The sequence below is a fragment of the Gobio gobio genome (genome assembly GCF_949357685.1).
Source record: "Gobio gobio genome assembly, chromosome: 18".
NCBI lineage: Eukaryota > Metazoa > Chordata > Actinopteri > Cypriniformes > Gobionidae > Gobio > Gobio gobio.
In genome coordinates this window covers 18917583-18935979 of record NC_137111.1, presented here as the reverse complement: position 1 = coordinate 18935979, position 18397 = coordinate 18917583, and the positions used below count along the sequence as shown (strand labels likewise).

At 40.9% G+C, this 18397-nt stretch overlaps 1 protein-coding gene across 1 annotated transcript in view; it reads right to left on the bottom strand.

Annotated features, from left to right (window-relative positions):
- The window catches only part of LOC307142079 (zinc finger matrin-type protein 4), a gene marked incomplete at its 5' end in the record, with an annotated part of 217736 nt that overhangs the window by 133735 nt on the left and 65604 nt on the right, over positions 1 to 18397 (bottom strand). Inside the window, 1 exon segment of the mRNA XM_079842605.1 lies at positions 16590 to 16694. Within this exon segment, the coding sequence (XP_079698731.1) occupies positions 16590 to 16694 (105 nt within the window).

The following is an 18397-nucleotide window of genomic DNA, read 5'->3' as shown; positions in this document are numbered from 1 at the left end:
TTTTGTCATTTATGATGTTGATTTGAATTACTCTCTGGATTAGTTCAAGTGGAATTATAAAGTTAAAGATTGCCGTCCATCATGGGTTAAAAACCATTGTCTAAATTCAACTGAGGGCTTAAATTTAATAATGTCAATTGATTAAAAATGGTAGGCGTAAATGTTATAGACTTGACGGCAGAGACAAAGTGACAAATTGGCTGAAGTCACTATCTAAATTATCCAGAGACCCCCTCAAAATTCTGAAAGGCCGGAGGGCGACCAAAGAGTTAACTTATAAAAATGAAAAGTTTTATTTTTACTTTATTTTTTTTATTTTTTTTATAATATTTTGATTTATATAGAGAACCACAATTAATGTTAAAGAAGCAAGTGACTTTAAGTCTTTCTGTGTCACTGGGATTGAGATAAGAGGAACATAATATTTTGGGTTTCTGCAGAGCAGGAGAGATAAGAAACAATAATGATCATATTGTGTGGCATCTGCAGATTGATAGAACAATAATGAGAAATAGCCCAAAGATTAATGATGTGAAATAGAATTTAGGAACACCCGTAAAGTTAAAATGAAAAAACAGCTTTAAAGAAATTGACGATGACTTATAGTCCAAATTTAAAGTAATATGGGAGATTATGAAATCTGTAAATTCTTGGTAAAGTTATGACACGTTTGGGTGTAAGTGGCAAGATAAGGCTAGTGAGGATTTGATGAAGTATCACTACCAAGTGACATGAATTAAGAGGTTTAAGATTTTGGTCATTTGGAGCTTACACCTGAAGAGTTTTAATGAACAAGACATTGAGAATAAAAGAAAATTAAAAAAGGGTACTTTAAGGAAAACCCTGATGAATGATCTTAAATGTTTTACTAATAACATGGTGATTAATAATTTGGTATTTAGTATGATTAAGCATAATGTCAACAAGATAAAGATGAGTGAACAAGCTTATTGAATGGAATACGAATTGATAATTAAGTTATTTTGATGAAAAGGTTTTAACATTAACGATTTTCTTTTTATGGATAAGTCCATCAACAGTTATGTGGGCTATGAGGGGAGAACATGGGCCTGTTGGAAAAAGTAAATTTAGCAAAAGGGTTCTTGAGTAAAAATTAGGAACAAGTTTATGTTTTAAGTGGAAATAATGAGATGGATGATATGAATGTTTTATTTTATTTTCTATTCTTTTGAGGTGGGGCATGCTATATGAGACTGAATGCAATTGGATGGACTATTATGTTGTTTATTTTTATTTATTTACTTTTGATTTTTTTTTATTTCAGGCCACTATTGAGTTTTATACCTGAAAAGGTCTGTTTTGAAAAAGTAATTACAATCCTATTTTTAAGTGGAAATTAGGAACAAGCCTAAATTGGTAGACCATTAATACCCCCACTTTGGCCTCAGGAGAAACTTAAAGGGTGGGTTCTAGAATCCACTGCCTCTCCAATATTATTGTATATATATATCTTAATTAAATTTATAATCAAAGACTTAGTCAATATTTATCTTTCTATATTATTATCATGAATTGAATTATCCTCCCTAGGTATGATTTTGTTTCTTCCTCTATATTTTCTAAAGTTTGTATTTGCTCTCTGAGTGGTGACTGAGGGTCTGTCCTAGGCGTGTGTGATGTCTCACGAGAACACTCGTATCAGGAAAACTGTGTGATCAGGAACTATTATTAACCTGTCTCCATGTTTTTACTCATTTGAAAGCAGACCCGGGGCTCTGCTGACTCTTGAATGCACTTTCCAAAAGGCTCCAGAAAATATCGGATCCTGTTTAGGGTCAAAGATCTCAAAGCGATGAGAGGTTGAGCATGATGTGGTTGTTCCCGATGACGGGTAAGACTTCCTACGGCCTGACGGGGAGCAACCCAAGCCAGGGAAATCACGATAAGTCATCTCGGACCCCCCTGAAAAAAAAATAAAATAAAAAATAAAAAATGGAGGAGGGGGTTTTATGTGAGGTGTGTATGAGAGGTGAGGCAGATGTCTGTGAGGCCAGCAGCATCTTTGTTGGGGGGGGAAGCTGTGTTTCGTAGGGGCCAAGGTCAAGACTGGACACGGCAGCCCCTGCCCTAATATTGGCCCCTCTATACCGCTCACCAAATACCGCATAATTGAGAGCAAGGAAACACCTTAAAGATTGGCATTCAAGGGTCAGCTGAGATCATTCTGGTCACTTTAACCTTGCAAATTTCAGTCATGTGTTCAGATTTTAGAAGCATCACACACCTCTAACTTGATGGGAATGCAGCAACAGAGATTGCTCATTTAGCCCGGCTTCCAGAGATTAAATATGGATTTGTCTTTCATTTTATTTTATTTTATTTTATTTTATATTTCCTTTTACTGAAACCCTAAAGAATTGTATGAATACTATTGTACTATATTGTCTGTTCCCCTTTCAATGAGAGAAAGCACGTTATCAGTTTGTTGATCAGGAGTTTTGAGAAAAGAAGAACATTGGGGCCCTGTTTGTGAGTGGAAGGGGTAAAGAGCCTCAAAACGGGGACTGGTCTTTTTAGTGGCCAGCATGTCCGTGATGAGGTGAAGAGACAATTGTGACCCTAAAAGGGAAACATGCGTCACCACTTGACCTTCCGTAGTGACCTCACTTGTAGACCAGACGTGGCGGTATGGGACCCCCACATATGGTCTAAAAGGGGGGAATGAAGGGTCAAGGGTCAAGCCAAACATCACTTGTCTCTTCATCAGACACATATCCTTCAAGAATGATTTTATGTTCAATATTAAAATAACAATGAATGATAATCAAGTATAACCATTTCCTACATTTGATAAATCAGTTCTCTATATTCACGGAGTGATTTTGGATATTGTAGTGTTTTAGTTGCTCTGTGCTTTTGAATCCAGATTATTCAGGAGCTGCTCTGATGTCTGTGTCAAGACGTGCTGACAGGCAACTGTCCTTGGTGTTGTAATAACACTCCAGGGAGTCAAACGAGATCAGCATATGTTAACTGTATGTCTTCCTAAAGCGACCCCCGGGGTCATCCCTGAAACATCTATGGGATTCTTTGGGGACTCAGGGGAAAATGTACCTCTTTGATCTATCTTCTTTCTTTATAGAATAGAATAAAGTCACTTCTGAATTAGAGTTAGTGTCAACATGTTTTGGAGAAAGACTTTGTTGATAGTTAGTTAAGATGTCCCGACCTTGATGGAGACTGTTTTTCTGGGAAACTTTGTGTGTGCGTTTCATGATTCTGTGCAGATCCAGTATTGGAGATGGTCCTTTCTGCAAACGATCCCAGACTTTGAGGCGTCTTTTCTGTGATCTCCGAGGTCATTGAGGGTTAATCTGGACCTGGGCGACACGGAGTCTACGCATTTTGAGAGATATATGCTCCTATCTGTCTACGTGTGGAAAGTTGCTTACAATGCATGTTGTTAGAACCAATCAGAATCATTCCACATGGCAATAATGACGTGTCTAGACCTTGAAAACAGTATAACTGTTCAGAAAATTGTATGTACGTTAGACGGAGGCGGGAGACTGTTGGAGGGAGCGCGGCCTACGAACTCCTCTTGAGCTGGCTTCTGCTGATGAAACTGCAAACTATTCTTCAGTAAAATTTTCTTTAATTAATCTGACTCCTGACTCCTGGTCTTCATTTTTCACTACTGGTCCTGGGTCCTAAGCTGTTACCCCAACAAACGTGACCGACTGAAAGGTAACTGTTGTATTTTGAAATATTATTACAATTTAAAATCTTAAATTTTTATTTAGTCCTGTGATGGCAAAGCTGAATTTCCAGCACTTCAGTCTTCGGTGTCACATGATCCGTCAGAAATCATTCTATGCTGATTTGGTGCTCAAGTAACATTACTATCAATCAACTTGTGCTGATTAATAATTTTGTGGAAACAGTGATAATTTTTTCTTCAGGATTCTTTGATGTATATGAGAATTATATTTGATAAATATGTTTATACTGTGTGAGTGTGCGTGATAGTCAATTAATAGGTGTTATAGAGTTGCACAACAAAATAGAACGCCATCCTAAAAACACAGCACTTGTGAATGTATGTGGTTAAAGCAGCCGTGCTTAAAATGGACGAATTTCAAAGAAAACCTATTTCTGAAAGGGTAAACTACTCAACCTTACTAACTGACTAATTGGTCTAGCACTGTGACCCCTTTAATTAAAATGACTATTTTATTTGTGGTCTATGTATTTTTTTTTTTTTTATTCCTATTTCATAATGGCACATTTAGCTTAGTAATATGCAATAAACTTAGTTTGAAATCAATATTGAAGAGCTCTGTTTCTGTGGTGGTGTTGTTGTTGTTGTTGTTGTTGTTGTTGTTGTTGTGTGTAGAATGTTCATTTTAGTCACTTAAAAGTTTCTATTTCAGGTAGCAGTACATGTAGTATGCATGAAGGCAGCTCACTGGGCTTGGGGGCATAGCTGCATTTGCATAGATGGGCAATCAAACCTCGACAAATTGTTAATGCTCTGATATCACTGTGGGTTTAAGATGAATAGCTTGAATTTGTAATGTAATATGCAATTTGTCTGATATTAAAAACTGTAATGTGAGCATCTGTGGGTATTAAGCAAGTGATTAATATAAGTTTAGATTAAGAACAGATTGCAGGTGAGTTCTGCTCTTTCAGGAAATGACTTGTATGAAAATGCTGAGCATGAGCACTGAAGAGTTTTTATATTTCAGTTTTTATTTTAATTTAAGTTTAAATTTAAGACATTTTGATGTGCTTTTGTAATGTATATTTTATTTAGCTTTAATTTTTTTCAGTTTCAGTTTTACAGTTCAATTCAGTTTCAATTTTAGTACTTGGACTTAAACTGGTTTTATTCAAATAATTTGTGTTTAATATTTTCATCTAATATTTTATATTTATAACTTCAGTTTTACTTCAGTTAAGGATTTTTAGTAGTTCTAGTTTTGGCAACAATATAAATGTAACAAATTAGCTCAAAGGGGAAATATGAATAATTAATTACATCAAATTATAATTATTTATACATATTTGGATTAGTTTCAGTATTGACTGTAGCTGAATTAATATTACAATTATTTAATCAGTTCGTTCACCGAACAGACAACATAATCAGTTATCAATATAGGAAATAAGGAACACTTATGGTGTATTCACATCTGTCTTGTTTGGTTCGATTGAATTAAATTCAAGTTTGTTTCCTCCCTTCGTGTAGAACTTTTGGGCAGGTGTGAATTCAGTAATCAGACTCGGGTGCGGACCAAACAATCGTACTGAGACCCAGCTAAATAAGTGGCCTCGGTCCGGTTCCAAACGAACTCTGGTACGGTGCTCCAAAGAGACACACTGCCTGATTGATATTTGGGCAGATGCCTATATGTCACAGCTACTAAAGAGGACGCATAAAAATGCTGATATGTTCAGCAAAGATGAAGAAGAGTGGATTTGAGCAGTCTCCCGTGTTAGAGTAAAAAAAAACTTCAGCATCATTTCTTGCACTCCCAGCTTTTCCCTGCGTGAAAATTCCCTGCGTGAGAATAGATGACCTTAGCACAAACGTGGTTTTGTTTACAAATGTTGGTTAATTTGCAAAAAGGGCAGTGTGAAAGTGAACCACACCAAACAAAAAATAATCTACATTGTATTTGGTCTGGACCAAAGCAAGTTAACTAGCGGAACTTTCTGGTTGAATACACCCTTAAAGGCCCTATCAGTCACACCCATGTTTGGTGAGTTTACCAATCAGAGATGGCGGGGAGAAAGTCTTTGCTCTTCCTTCACACTTTATTTGCATGTTTATGGTGCTCCGCTAGGGTCGATCAGGGGAGAAGAGGTGATAAAGACCAATGAAGAGAAGTTGTTTTGCGACTCTTTGGGCCGGGACAGTGATCAAGTTTGAACAAATGTGAAAAATGGAAGGTTTTTTATGACGCCTCAAGTACAACCAAGCATTTGGATCACATCAATACGTTACAAAAACACTGGCAAGGCCCTGTTTACAACTGGTGGTAGACGAGTGAGACACATACCTGTTTACAGCCGGTGTTTTAATCCATCTTTTGTTTACTTTCAACCACTTCTGTCCAGATTTTTTTCAAAGGGAGGGTCTATGGGTGGGTAAATGTATGTGTGTGTTTTTTTCAGATCTTTCAATCTAATGGACAAAATAAGCTTGCACAATTTACATATCAACACGCTCGGAGACGGCAGAAAAACATTCGGAGAGCAGCAGCTTTCCTTTCTGCTCTGACAGCCGCAAGACCACGCTAAACACTGAGAGTGCATGTTAGAAATCAGGAATGGTGAGAGAACATTCTGCTTTACATTTTTTGTCTTCAAACCAAACTTGGGTCTCCAGCCAACAAAGTTTCAATCCCGTCTGGCTAGCGTGCTTCCTACAAAGTTTACGCATTAAGTCAGTCGGCGGCTGTTCGAACACACTTGATCCCATGTTTTCGAATACCTCTGGAAGTGTTCGAAAGTGGACAAGCTCAAAACGTTTTAGACAATGTTTACACCTGTATTTAGTGTCGTCCACTCGTGATCCGATCCACCAAAATGCATCTTAATATCTGGTGTAAACAGGGCCTCAGGTATAGCTGGTTTTACATGGTTTCTTGGTGATCTAGTGTCACAATATCACCCTGTTTGGACTTTGTTTTCTGTTTTGCCTAATTTCCTGCCACTAGTCTGTCATCATAGTTACTGATTTGATGTATCGCCACTGTCAGCTGTGTTGTCGTTTGTTTGTGTATTTAAATCCACCTTTGTCCTGTCTCATCTGTTTTTCATGGTTGTGGTATTTTGTCTGCCTTCATCTTAAGCCATGTTTCCACTGAAATTACTCAAGACAATTTGTCCCAGGATTTTTTTCCCAGGAACTTTTCACCCCCAGACCTGTTGCTGTCTGCGTTAACATCGAGGTTTGAAGTACCATGAAGATTAGGCAAATTAATCTAGTGATGTAGGACTGTGCCCACTGGACTTCATCCTCAACATATAAGCTTAATAAACCCTGAACCTCGTAGTCAGTTCATTGGTCGTATTTTTTTAAACTCCATTGTTGATTCGAATAGAAAACAACTCTTACTGCACGCACCGCAACAGACTTTTAAAAATGGTGGTTGAAATAAAATGCTGCGTGGAGTCAACCAATCAAAATGCTGTGTGAACTCAATCAATCAGCCTGTTCAGCACCCAAGTACCACCCCAAAAAGTTCATGATCTTTAAAAAAGTACTACCTCACGAGCAGGGACTTTCTGAGGGGGACCCTTTGTCCCTGCAGTCAAAACATCCTGAGTACCACCCCAAAGTTCCTAGGGCGGCCTAAGTTTGCTGTGGATTTACTATTAACGTTAATTTTGATTCTCTATTTTCCTTGTCATGCTCTTGACTACAACCAAGTATGGCATCTAGATGGTTGGTTAACCCTTTTTACTAATATGGATGTTAAAAACTGCATATCAAACATTAGTCAGTAAAAAGGTATAACATTTTTTATTTTTTATTTGACTGATTAATATTCATGAAATGTTCATAAAAACTGTCCTTGAATTTTTAATAATACTATAGAAAATCTTTCATCAAATGAACCATTGGGTATTAAAAACATTGGCATCAACAGAATGTTATTAGGCTTGTGAGGATGCAAAATGAATTGTTTAAATGTTAATTGAAAAGTAATAAATGAAGAAAAGAAACATCTCAGGTTATGACTATAACCCTTGTTCCCCGAGAAGGGAACGAGACACTGCATCATCGTGACGACACTTTGGAGAACGCCCCTAGCGTAAAGCGTCTGAAGAATGAATGGAATCAGCCCAATCCTGATTGGTGTTGTGTTATGACGTAGTATGTGACGGCATACCCGGAAGATACAAAGGGACGTCTGAACACAACAGAGATAGCGTTCTGCGATGAAGCGAGCGCTCTTTCTTATTGGTGTGGACACGAGACGCAGTGTCTCATTCCCTTCTCGGGGAGCAAGGGTTACAGTCATAACCCGAGACGTTCCCCTTTGAGGGAACTCAAACTGCGTCATCGTGACGACACTTTGGGGAACGAGTACCCACTATGCCGCACCAATCATACCCTACCTAGTGTGAAGCTGGAAACCAGGCACAACTAGGGGGCGAGCACTCCAGTGCCAGGCGTCACAGGGAGATGCAGACTGTAGTATCTAATGAAGGTGTGTGGAGTGGCCCACCCAGCCACCTCGCAGATCTCTTGCATAGAGGCTCCAGAAAAGAGGGCCACAGAGGAGGTCATGCTCCTGGTGGAATGGGCCCTCACGGATCTCGGTGAAGGCAAATTGCGCACCTGATAAACCGTGGCTATAGCCTGGACAACCCAGTTACTGATTGTCTGTTTTGAAGCAGACAGCCCCTTTCTTGGGTGAACCAAAACACACCAACAATTGGTCTGATCTTCTCCACTGTGCAGACTTCTCCAAATAAATCCTCAATGCCCGCACGGGGTAGAGGAGGTGAAGTCTGCCCTCTTCCGCCGTCACGTGAGGTGGAGGATGGAATGCCTGAAGAACCACTGACCATGCCACACGGCCCAATGGCAGCCACATACACCTTAAGTGTGGGCGGGGAAAGACCGGCGGAGAAACGGTCTTGGAGGAACTCAGCACTGAAGCCACAGGGCAGTTAACTGGGTCCACCTCCCGTTCTCTAAACCAAGTGGAAAATGCATTCCACTTCAGGCTGTACAACCTCCTGTTGGAAGGAGCTCTGGAAGTAAGGTCTCCACGACACCCGCCGACAGGCCTTCTCCTAGGTACCGGGACCCCTCAGGGGCCAGACCCAGAGATTCCACACCTCTGGCCGGGGGTAAAATATCGTGCCCCCGGCCTGAGATAGCAAGTCCCTCCTCAGAGGGACCTGCCATGGGAGACCGTCCAGCAGGTCGATGATGTCGGAGAACCATACTCGAGTCGGCCACCGGAGTGCTACTAAGAGAAGGCTGACGCCCTCCCGGCGGACACGCTCCAGAACTCCCGAGAGCAGAGCAATCGGGGAAAGGCGTACAGACGCAGCCTCTGCCAAGTCTGAGCCATGGCATCCAGCCCCAGCGGGTCCGGATGGCTTAGGGAGAACCACAGTGGGCAGTGGGACGTCTCTCGAGACGCGAAGAGATCCATTTCCACCGGGCCAACCTCTCGCACATGGCCTCCACCACCTCGGGGTGGAGTCGCCACTCCCGGGCCTCAGCCCCTGCCTCGACAGGATGTCTGCCCCCTGGTTTTGGTCCCCGGGGATGGACCACAGGAGGACCTGGTGTGCCAGTCTGCATAGAGGGCGTGACTTCAGGTCCCCCTGATGATTCAGATACGATACTACGGCCGTATTGTCGGATCGTATCAGGACATGGTGGCCACGGAGGTCCGGGAAAAAGCTCCTCAGAGCTTTGTAGACCGCCAGCATTTCCAGGCAGTTGATGTGCCAGGAGAAATGCCGGGTCTCCCACAGACCTCTGCAAAGCGACCTTCTATGACCGCGCCCCAACCGGTGAGGGAGGCATCTGTTGAAACGGTCTTCCGACAACATGATGCTCCCAGCACCGGCCCCTGGGGCAGAAACCAAGGTTTCTTCCATATGACGAGGGAACGAAGGCCACTGCGCGTTACCCTTGTCATACAGAATGGATTTCCCCTCAAGGAAAGCCCCTTGGTTCACTTCCGAACCAGGACATGGTGGCCGCGGAGGTCCGGGAAAAAGCTCCTCAGAGCTTTGTAGACCGCCAGCATTTCCAGGCAGTTGATGTGCCAGGAGAAATGCCGGGTCTCCCACAGACCTCTGCAAAGCGGCCTTCCATGACCGCGCCCCAACCGGTGAGGGAGGCATCTATTGAAACGGTCTTCAGGCAACATGATGCTCCCAGCACCAGCCCCTGTGGCAGAAACCAAGGTTTTTTTTCATACGACGAAGGAACGAAGGCCACTGCGCGTTACCCTGGTCATACAGAATGGATTTCCCCTCAAGGAATACCCCTTGGTTCCCAAGCACCACTGCAGGGGTCTCATGCGCAGCAGGCCAAGATATATTCTGTTGGACCCAGCTGCCATAAGTCCCAGCAAGTCCTAAACTGCTACACAGTGATACTGCAGCCTAGCTTCATTTTGGAGACCATCGCCCGTAGGGACTCAATACGCGCGGGAGACAATTGTGCCCACAATGTAGAGAATCCCATACGGCTCCCAGGAACACGGTTCTCTGAGAAGGCGTCAACATGCTACTGCGTGTAGAGTCTCAACCCCAAGCACTGAGAGCAGCCAAGGACGACATCTCAATACTCGCAAGGGGAAAAAAGCCAGGCCGTATGGAGGAACCCGATAATGACACACTTCACCCCCGAAAGAGAACCTCAGGAATTCCCTGTGACACAGAAGGATGGATACATGGAAGTATGCGTCCTCTTTAGATCCACCTTGCTTAAGCATCTTGAATCTGAATCTCCTCAGAGAACGATCCAAGTTCCTCCGATCTAAAGTTGGACGCAAATGGCCATCCTTCTTAGGAACTATGAAGTACCGGCTGTAGAACCCGGAGTGTACTTCCTGTTCCATAACCCGCACCTACTCCGGGCTGACCACAGTCCAGACCACCCCGTTGAACTTTGGGGGAGGGGAACTGAACTGCGGCCTGTAACCCCGTTCTACAGTATGCAGGGCCCATGCAGATATATCCGTAGGCATAACCATGCGCTGAGATAATCTGCTAAGGGAACCAGCCTCTCGAGGCCGGCCTCGGGTGTCAACCGAGCCTCCTCCCCGACCCCCTGAAGCAGCTAACCGACAGGGCAAAATCGAGGAAGATTTTTGGTGTGCGTACGCATTTGCTGGACCACTGCAGGTCTTGCTAGAGGCGGCTGGTGACGCATATGGCCCGAAGCGTACCAGACGGCGGGAGCACAGCATTGATTCCCAAAAGCTCCACAGGGGAGGCGACCTCGATCGCTCCTACCCGGGAGAGGGGGCTGGCCAGCAGGGGCCTCATCTAAGGGAGCAGCTCGACAGGGCCGCAAAACTAGGGCGGACACTGCGATTAGCAATTGCCTGAAATTGATGTGTCCCGCAGGCCACAAGGCGGCGAGAACGACATCAACTTCCGGAGGGCTCCTCACCATGCATGGAGGCAGCCCCCTCAGGAACTGCCTATGCATGATTTGCTCCCATCTTAGATGAAGTCAAAGACACTTGGGTGACAGACCGATTAAAAGTATCTAACTTATCAAAGTCAGATAACATGACACTCAATTCCTCAGAATTAAATGCCATCATAATCACCCAACCCGTGCAACCTGGTCTGAATAATAGGCTGAGTAAAAAATACATCTAACTCCTCAAAGTCAGATAATATTTTAATTTAATTCCTCGGAATTAAATGCAGCCACAAATACGGTGAAACATGGTCTGAATGATAGGCTGAATATCTAATTCCTCAAAGTCAGATCATATTTCATTTAATTCCTCTGAATTAAATGCAGCCATAGTCATCAGACGATACTGTTTTATTGTATTTATACGGACTCGTAAACCACACATTGCCTCAGCAACGTGGTTTAAGCCGTTATAATACAATTGGCTTTCATCCCTCGAGAAGAAAGCCAAACAGGCGCGAGGCTGAAACACCCGAAAGGCACATGGCAGTACGCGTCGAGATATTTCTCAATGAAAACAGCCAGCACCCTCAGGAGCTGACTGCATGCCTCGCACCCAACAGTATCACATGCATTCTCACCGTGTCACGTTGTATCACTTTAATAGCAGACCCGAAAACCTACGCGCCGCCTCGGCAACGCGAGATTGAATCTTGCATTAGGAATCGCGAGCCTCGATACGGAGCCCGTATAATTCCTCAGAATCAGACAGCTCACTCATCGGGTCCTCCAAACTGGGGGAAGAAGCCACAGCGCGGGCTTCCACACGGGGAAGGAGAACAATGGAACTGTCAAACAGGGAAGGAGAAGATGCCTCAGCACTCTCAGGTTCCCCTTGACAGACCCATCTGCGAGCCCCATGATTGATCAGCCGTGCTGCCTCAACAGGCACGGGACCAGCCACGGAGTTCGCGAGCCGTAAGAAAATGCTTGTGAAAACAACGTTGGTAGACCAAATAAGACTCACAAACACAGAGCGCTAACGCTGAAGAGCAGAAAGCTTTCTCTGTTGTGTTCAGACGTCCCTTTGTATCTCCCGGGTATGCCATCACATACTATGTCATGACGCAACACCAATCAGGATTGGGCTGAATCCATTCATTCTTCAGATGCTTTACTCTTGGGGCGTTCCCCAAAGTGTCGTCACAATGACGCAGTTCGAGTTCCCTCTAAGACGAACCACTATGGACATTTTCAGCACTCCAAAACCAACACATTGTTTGAAATGTGTTGTTGAATTTGTCACAGAAGTAGTGTTGCTTAACAGTAAAGGGAATGAATATAAAGATGAAACTTCTCAGGAAGGTTTTAGTGTGCTTGACAGTCTGTCAGAACGCTAAATCCCTCTCAGAAACATAGTCTCGATGTCTCCCCTTTAAAGCACCACATCTAAAATATTGAATCTCTACAAATACACTGCGTGCAGAATTATAGGCATGTTGATTTCCTGATGATATTTTTTTCCAGGCACATTTTACCGATTCCAAACCACATTAATCTTAATAACTACTATTCATTTTGTATTTAATCATTTATAAGTGATATATAATTGTTCATGAAGACTGGAAATGAAAAACACCTTTTCAGGTGTGAAGAATTATTAGGCACGTTTTCTTTTACAGATACAATTTGCCAAAAAAGAGATTTAATTAATTTAATTTAATTAAATTCTAGAAATTGCTAGTATTGCATTAATATTGTATCCTTCTCATGGGCACTTAATATTTTTTGACTTTTCAATCTCAGTTAAATCTCTTTTTTGGCTAATTTTATCTGGAAAAGAAAATGTGCCTAATAATTCTTCTCACCTTAAAAGGTGTTTTTGAATTCCCAGCCTTCATGAACAATTATATATAACGTATAAATGATTAAATACAAAATGAATAGTAGTTACAGTAAGATTGTGGTTTGAAAAAAAAATGATCAGAAAATCAACGTGCCTAATAAATCTGCACACAGTGTATATCTGCCAGTGTAATCACATACTGTAGCAAGATTTCTACTGGTGGACACATTTTTTGATCATTCAACAGTATATATTGGCCTGCCCAAACGAGAGTGTGTGTTAAAGACTTGGAGGGAATTGAAGGCACAGCTGGGCTTAGGGTGAGTTTAGAGAGGTTGAGAGGGAGAAAGGGAGAGACAGAGTCTCCGAAGTCTATGAAGCAGTTAGACTGGATTACACTGTTCCAGTGAGAGGGAATGAAAGGAGTCGTTGATAAGCACTGAATGAGCTAAAGACCAGACACTGAGGGAGCATTTGGTCTGGGAGAGATTTGATTTGAGGGTTTAAGAGGAGACGGGGTAAATGATACAGCTATTAAAAATGTGAGTTTTGGGGTATTTGAACAATTTGAAATGGTACAGTGCCAGTAGCGCATGAGCAGTATGATTGTACAGTATGTATGGCAATAAAAAAGGTGTCTGAAAGTGGTTGAGAATTTTTTTTTTTTTTTGATGATCCTTTAGCAATATAATATGTGCATATAATCCATGTATAAAGATCCAATATACTGTGTGAGGGGAAAAAAGCATTGTATTACATCTTACGGTTTTTAGATTGGCATTGTACTAATGTGTAAATTAGGGATTTTATCTGAAGAATATTTCTCTGTTTTAAAATGACAGCAAACTGTGTATTTTCTGATGTTAGCAAAGTGATGTTAGAGACATTTTTGTTAATTTCTGTTAATAATATATACATAGATGCAGGCATAACATTATGACCACCTTTCTAATATTGTGTTGGTCCCCCTTTTGCTGCCAAAACAGCCCTGACCCGTCAAGGCATGGAGTCCACTAGACCCTTGACGGTGTGCTGTGGTGTCTGCATCAAGATGTTAGCAGCAGATCTTTTAAGTCCTGTAAGTTGCAATTAGGGGCCTCAATGGATCAGACTTGTTTGTTCAGCACATCCCACAGATGCTCAATTGGATTGAGATCTGGGTGTTGTTGTGCCCTTCAAACCATTCCTGAACTATTTTTTATTTTTGGCAGGGCGCATTATCCTGCCACAGCCACCAGGGAATACCGTTTCCATTAAAGGGTGTACATGGTCTGCAACGATGCTTAGGTAGGTGGTATGTGTCAAAGTAACATCCACATGAACTCACTCAAATCCTTACGCTTGCCCATTTTTCCTGCTTCTAACACATCAACTTTGAGGACAAAATGTTCACTTACTGCCTAATATATCCCACCCACTAACAGGTGCCGTGATGAAGAGAGATCAGTGTAATTCACTTCACCTGTCAGTGGTCAGTGGTCATAATGTTATGCCTGATCGGTGTATATATATTTTTTTAATTTAATTTAGGTTTTAAAAAAGCAAGTGAAAAAAATAGTATACTTGATGAATGTAAAATATTATTTAAAAGATTAAATATAACAATTTATACTAGTTAACATGTTAACTTCGAAAACCAAAAAACTTTTTTTTTCGTTTCAAATTTTCAATGGATACATTCAAATAAAACTGAGATTTTGCACATCTTTGACAATTGATCATTTAAACATATGTATAATGTAATACTGTTTTGAGTGTCTTGTTGTTTTAGTAATGTGAAGCTGTTATGAATACTGTATGTTTTTGTTTCCAGACAGATAGGAACAGCAGGTGAAAACTGAAACAAACAGTGAGGAAAAGGAAAGCGGAATGGAGAAATGGACAGGACAAACAATGCAGTGATATGGAGGAGACAGAAGCGTCCAGTCCAGACAGTGAAGGGCAGCTGACAGGTGACGAGGTTTCTCTCCAGACTGTGATGAGACATTAAACCCAAGCTTTTAGTCTATGTCCGTTAGCTATCCATCAGATTATCAGCCGTGCGCGCACACACTCGCACACAGCATGAGAAATTGAAAGAGGAAAAGGCCCCGAGATATCTAAAAGTCTATTAAAGTTGCTCTGACAGGTGGAGAGAGTTTGGTGCAGCTCAGTCCCAGGGGAACGGCTCTAATGCGTGCTGTGGTGCGGCGAACTCGTGTTATCACACAGTACATCTCTATCTGTCTTTCTGTTTTTCTCTCATTCTCTCCCTTTCCTTCTCTTGGCCTCTCCAGGGAAATGGACGGTTGATTCAGGGCCTGAAATGAACTGGTCATAGTGACGAGTTCATCCACTTGGAGTTTATTTGAGGACACAGCAGTCTTTCTGGATACTGGGGGAACTGTTGTGTATCTGAGGTGCAGGGCTGGGTAATATATCAGATAATATTTATATTTTTAACATCATTTTTAAAATTAACCAGTTGTTATTATATATTATTTAAAAGCATCATTATTTGCCCATTAAGTTTCCTAAAAGTTGCGGCAATACACACTATTGAATTGATTCCTGAATAAATGAGTCTTATGAATCTGTTATTTTTAGTGAATCCGAAAATTGATTATAACCAGAATAATTCATCAATTCACCAGAACAATTAATCAAATTGATTTAATCAAATCAAATTTAATCTCCTACAATTCTGCAATTTTTCATATATTAAAATGATAATCAATAATAATAATAATAATAATAATATTTTTTCTATAAAGCAAAATTAAAGCAAATTAAATATGATATTTGATAAATGTAAAAACATATATTGCGTTAAGCATATTGGTAACATTTTATAGTAAGGTTGCATTCGTTTTATTAACATGAAATATGAATTAACAATAATTCAACAGCATTTATTATTCTTAGTTCATGTTTATTTCAACATTATCAAAATCACAAATTGTAATTGTTAACATTATTTAATGCACAGTGAACTAACATGAACATACAATGCACGACTGCATTTTTATTAACTAACATTAACAAAGATGAATATATATACTGTAAGACATGTATTGTTCATTCCTCTGACTGACTAAAACTTACCCATTTAATCCCTTTGAGGGAAAATACATATATTTAAATAAATTCTAGCCTTCGTAAATTAAATTCAGCCTCACACTGACATCTGAGAGCGTTTACTCAAGACGAGGGATCGCAGGGATCAGTGACAGAAGAGCTGAAGTGTTACCAGAATGAAGAATATATCTTGCTCGCTTCTCTTCGTAAACCAATCTGGCCAAACGATCCTGTTGAACAGGCACGTTCCCTCAGCTACACTGATTTTGTGCAAAGGAGTTTGTCCTCATTAGCACGCTCGTTAATCTAGTGATTGCGTACTCTGTGGTCTTAGGAACCGTGTGTGAGAGATGTAAATAATGCAGGAGGATGATTATTTAATGTTCAATCATTGGGTTACTTATGAAGGGTTGTGGGTCTGAGGAAAGGTGCACTGCATTACAACTTTAAAAGCAGCGACTGAAAGATACATGAGAGAAGCATTTAGGTTACAAATGATTATTACATCCCTGATGATCAATTGATGAGGCCTGCTTTTAACGTAATGTGTGTCACTGGCGTGTCTGTGTGAGTGATTACCTCATAGTGTGCCACACGCTGGGACTCGGAGATCAGCTGAGCGTTGCAGATGTTACAGTAGCTCTCAGTGAAGAGTCCTTCATCACCAGCCCCGGCAGACTTCATCTGAACAAATACACAAACACACACAAAGGACTGTGAAACTCATTACATGAATTTGCGTATAGTTGAAATAAAGGCATTAGAGCTCTCACTACTGGGAAAGCAAATGTTAAAAATCCTATTGCTCCTACCTAGTCAGGCAAGTCTGATTTGTAGTTTTAGAGGGTTTTTGGCCCCTGGTTATCTGGGGTGTGTTTCCCATACAACAAAATAACTCACTGCCTAATTACCATAGTAGGATGCATTGTTGAAGAAATCAACTGTTTCCCTGAAAACCATATTATAGCACATTTTTCGTTCAACCATGATGGTTAGTGAAGTCAACCAGGTTTTAATGAATCCGTTTGAGATCGAATTAAGGCAATATTTTTTTTTGCTATAAATGAAAGACATGGCACCTGAGGACTAATTCCACTTTTTCTTTATTTCTTTATTTTGCTTTATTTTGCTTTATTTCCAGATTCAAACATAGGCTCGTTCTTACGAAATGCACATGCGCACTTTTCAAAAACGGTGCTTTAAATCTCTTGACAAACTAAAAGATGTAAATGACATATATTCGAAAATAAAAGATATAGATTGTACTGCCTGTTAGCTTGCTTATTTTGCTCAAAATATGGATTTATTAAGTCTACGTCATGCAAACAAGAAATGAATGGCCAGGTTTTCTAAACAGGGCAAATAAGCGTGAGAGTTAATGACGCACAAATTAAAGAACACAGACACAGCCGGATCAACTCCATAATGACCAACGTAATCTACCAGTTAGCATCTGGTTTAAGACATGTTGTTTTTGGGCGGTAAATATTGAGGCAAACACCACCAAACACAACCTTAGTAAATCACGTTGCATGATTCATTTAAATCCTCTCCTCCCATAAATTTTACGTCTGTAAGGGAGACATAAATAAGGTCAGCCGCAAAAATAACTGTCCATGCCTTTTCAGTGCTAAATTTTCACTGTGTGTCTTCCTGACAGTAGTTTTTAACGCTTTTAAAAGAGGGTTTGCGCTGGCGCAAGCTTTTAGTAAATATGGCCCTAAGCTTCTAACCACTGGTCAAGAGCTGTTGTTTCAACCACACAACTTTGCAAAGCTGTTTGTGAATGTTCATTTGAACTATGGTTTCGGGAAACACAGATCATGGTGATAACGATGAAACTTGCGACCACAGTTGGCTAATGATGCTTTCAGGAAATGCACCCCTGGTCAGTCTGAGAGACCAGTTGGCTGACCAGCTAAAACTGGTTGAAGTTTTTGTTGTTTTTTCCCAGAAGGCTGTTCCAAAATCTTGTGAGCTTACACATTTTCTAACGCAACATAATGTCCTTATCATCTTGGATCCTCATGTATATCATTTACAGCTGATTTTAATAGAGTTTAACATTAACAATGGCATTAACATTAACAAGTTTAACAATGGCATGGTGTCACGGTGACTGATGAGAAAGACGGAAGTGAAATGATGTTTAATAAACGATGAGCAGACAGGTGTTGCTGAAACAAAACTAAAATATCGGTAACACCTTCACTGTAAAAAAAAATTGGGGGGAAAAATTGTGTAAATTGATCATTACATATTGGCCCAATAAATGACTTCCAAATAATTATCGCCATGCAAAAAGATGCATTGTACTAATCATAGCTTAAGGTCTTCACTAAAAATTAAAATTGTATATTCACCGAACATATTTAATTGTGCTCAGT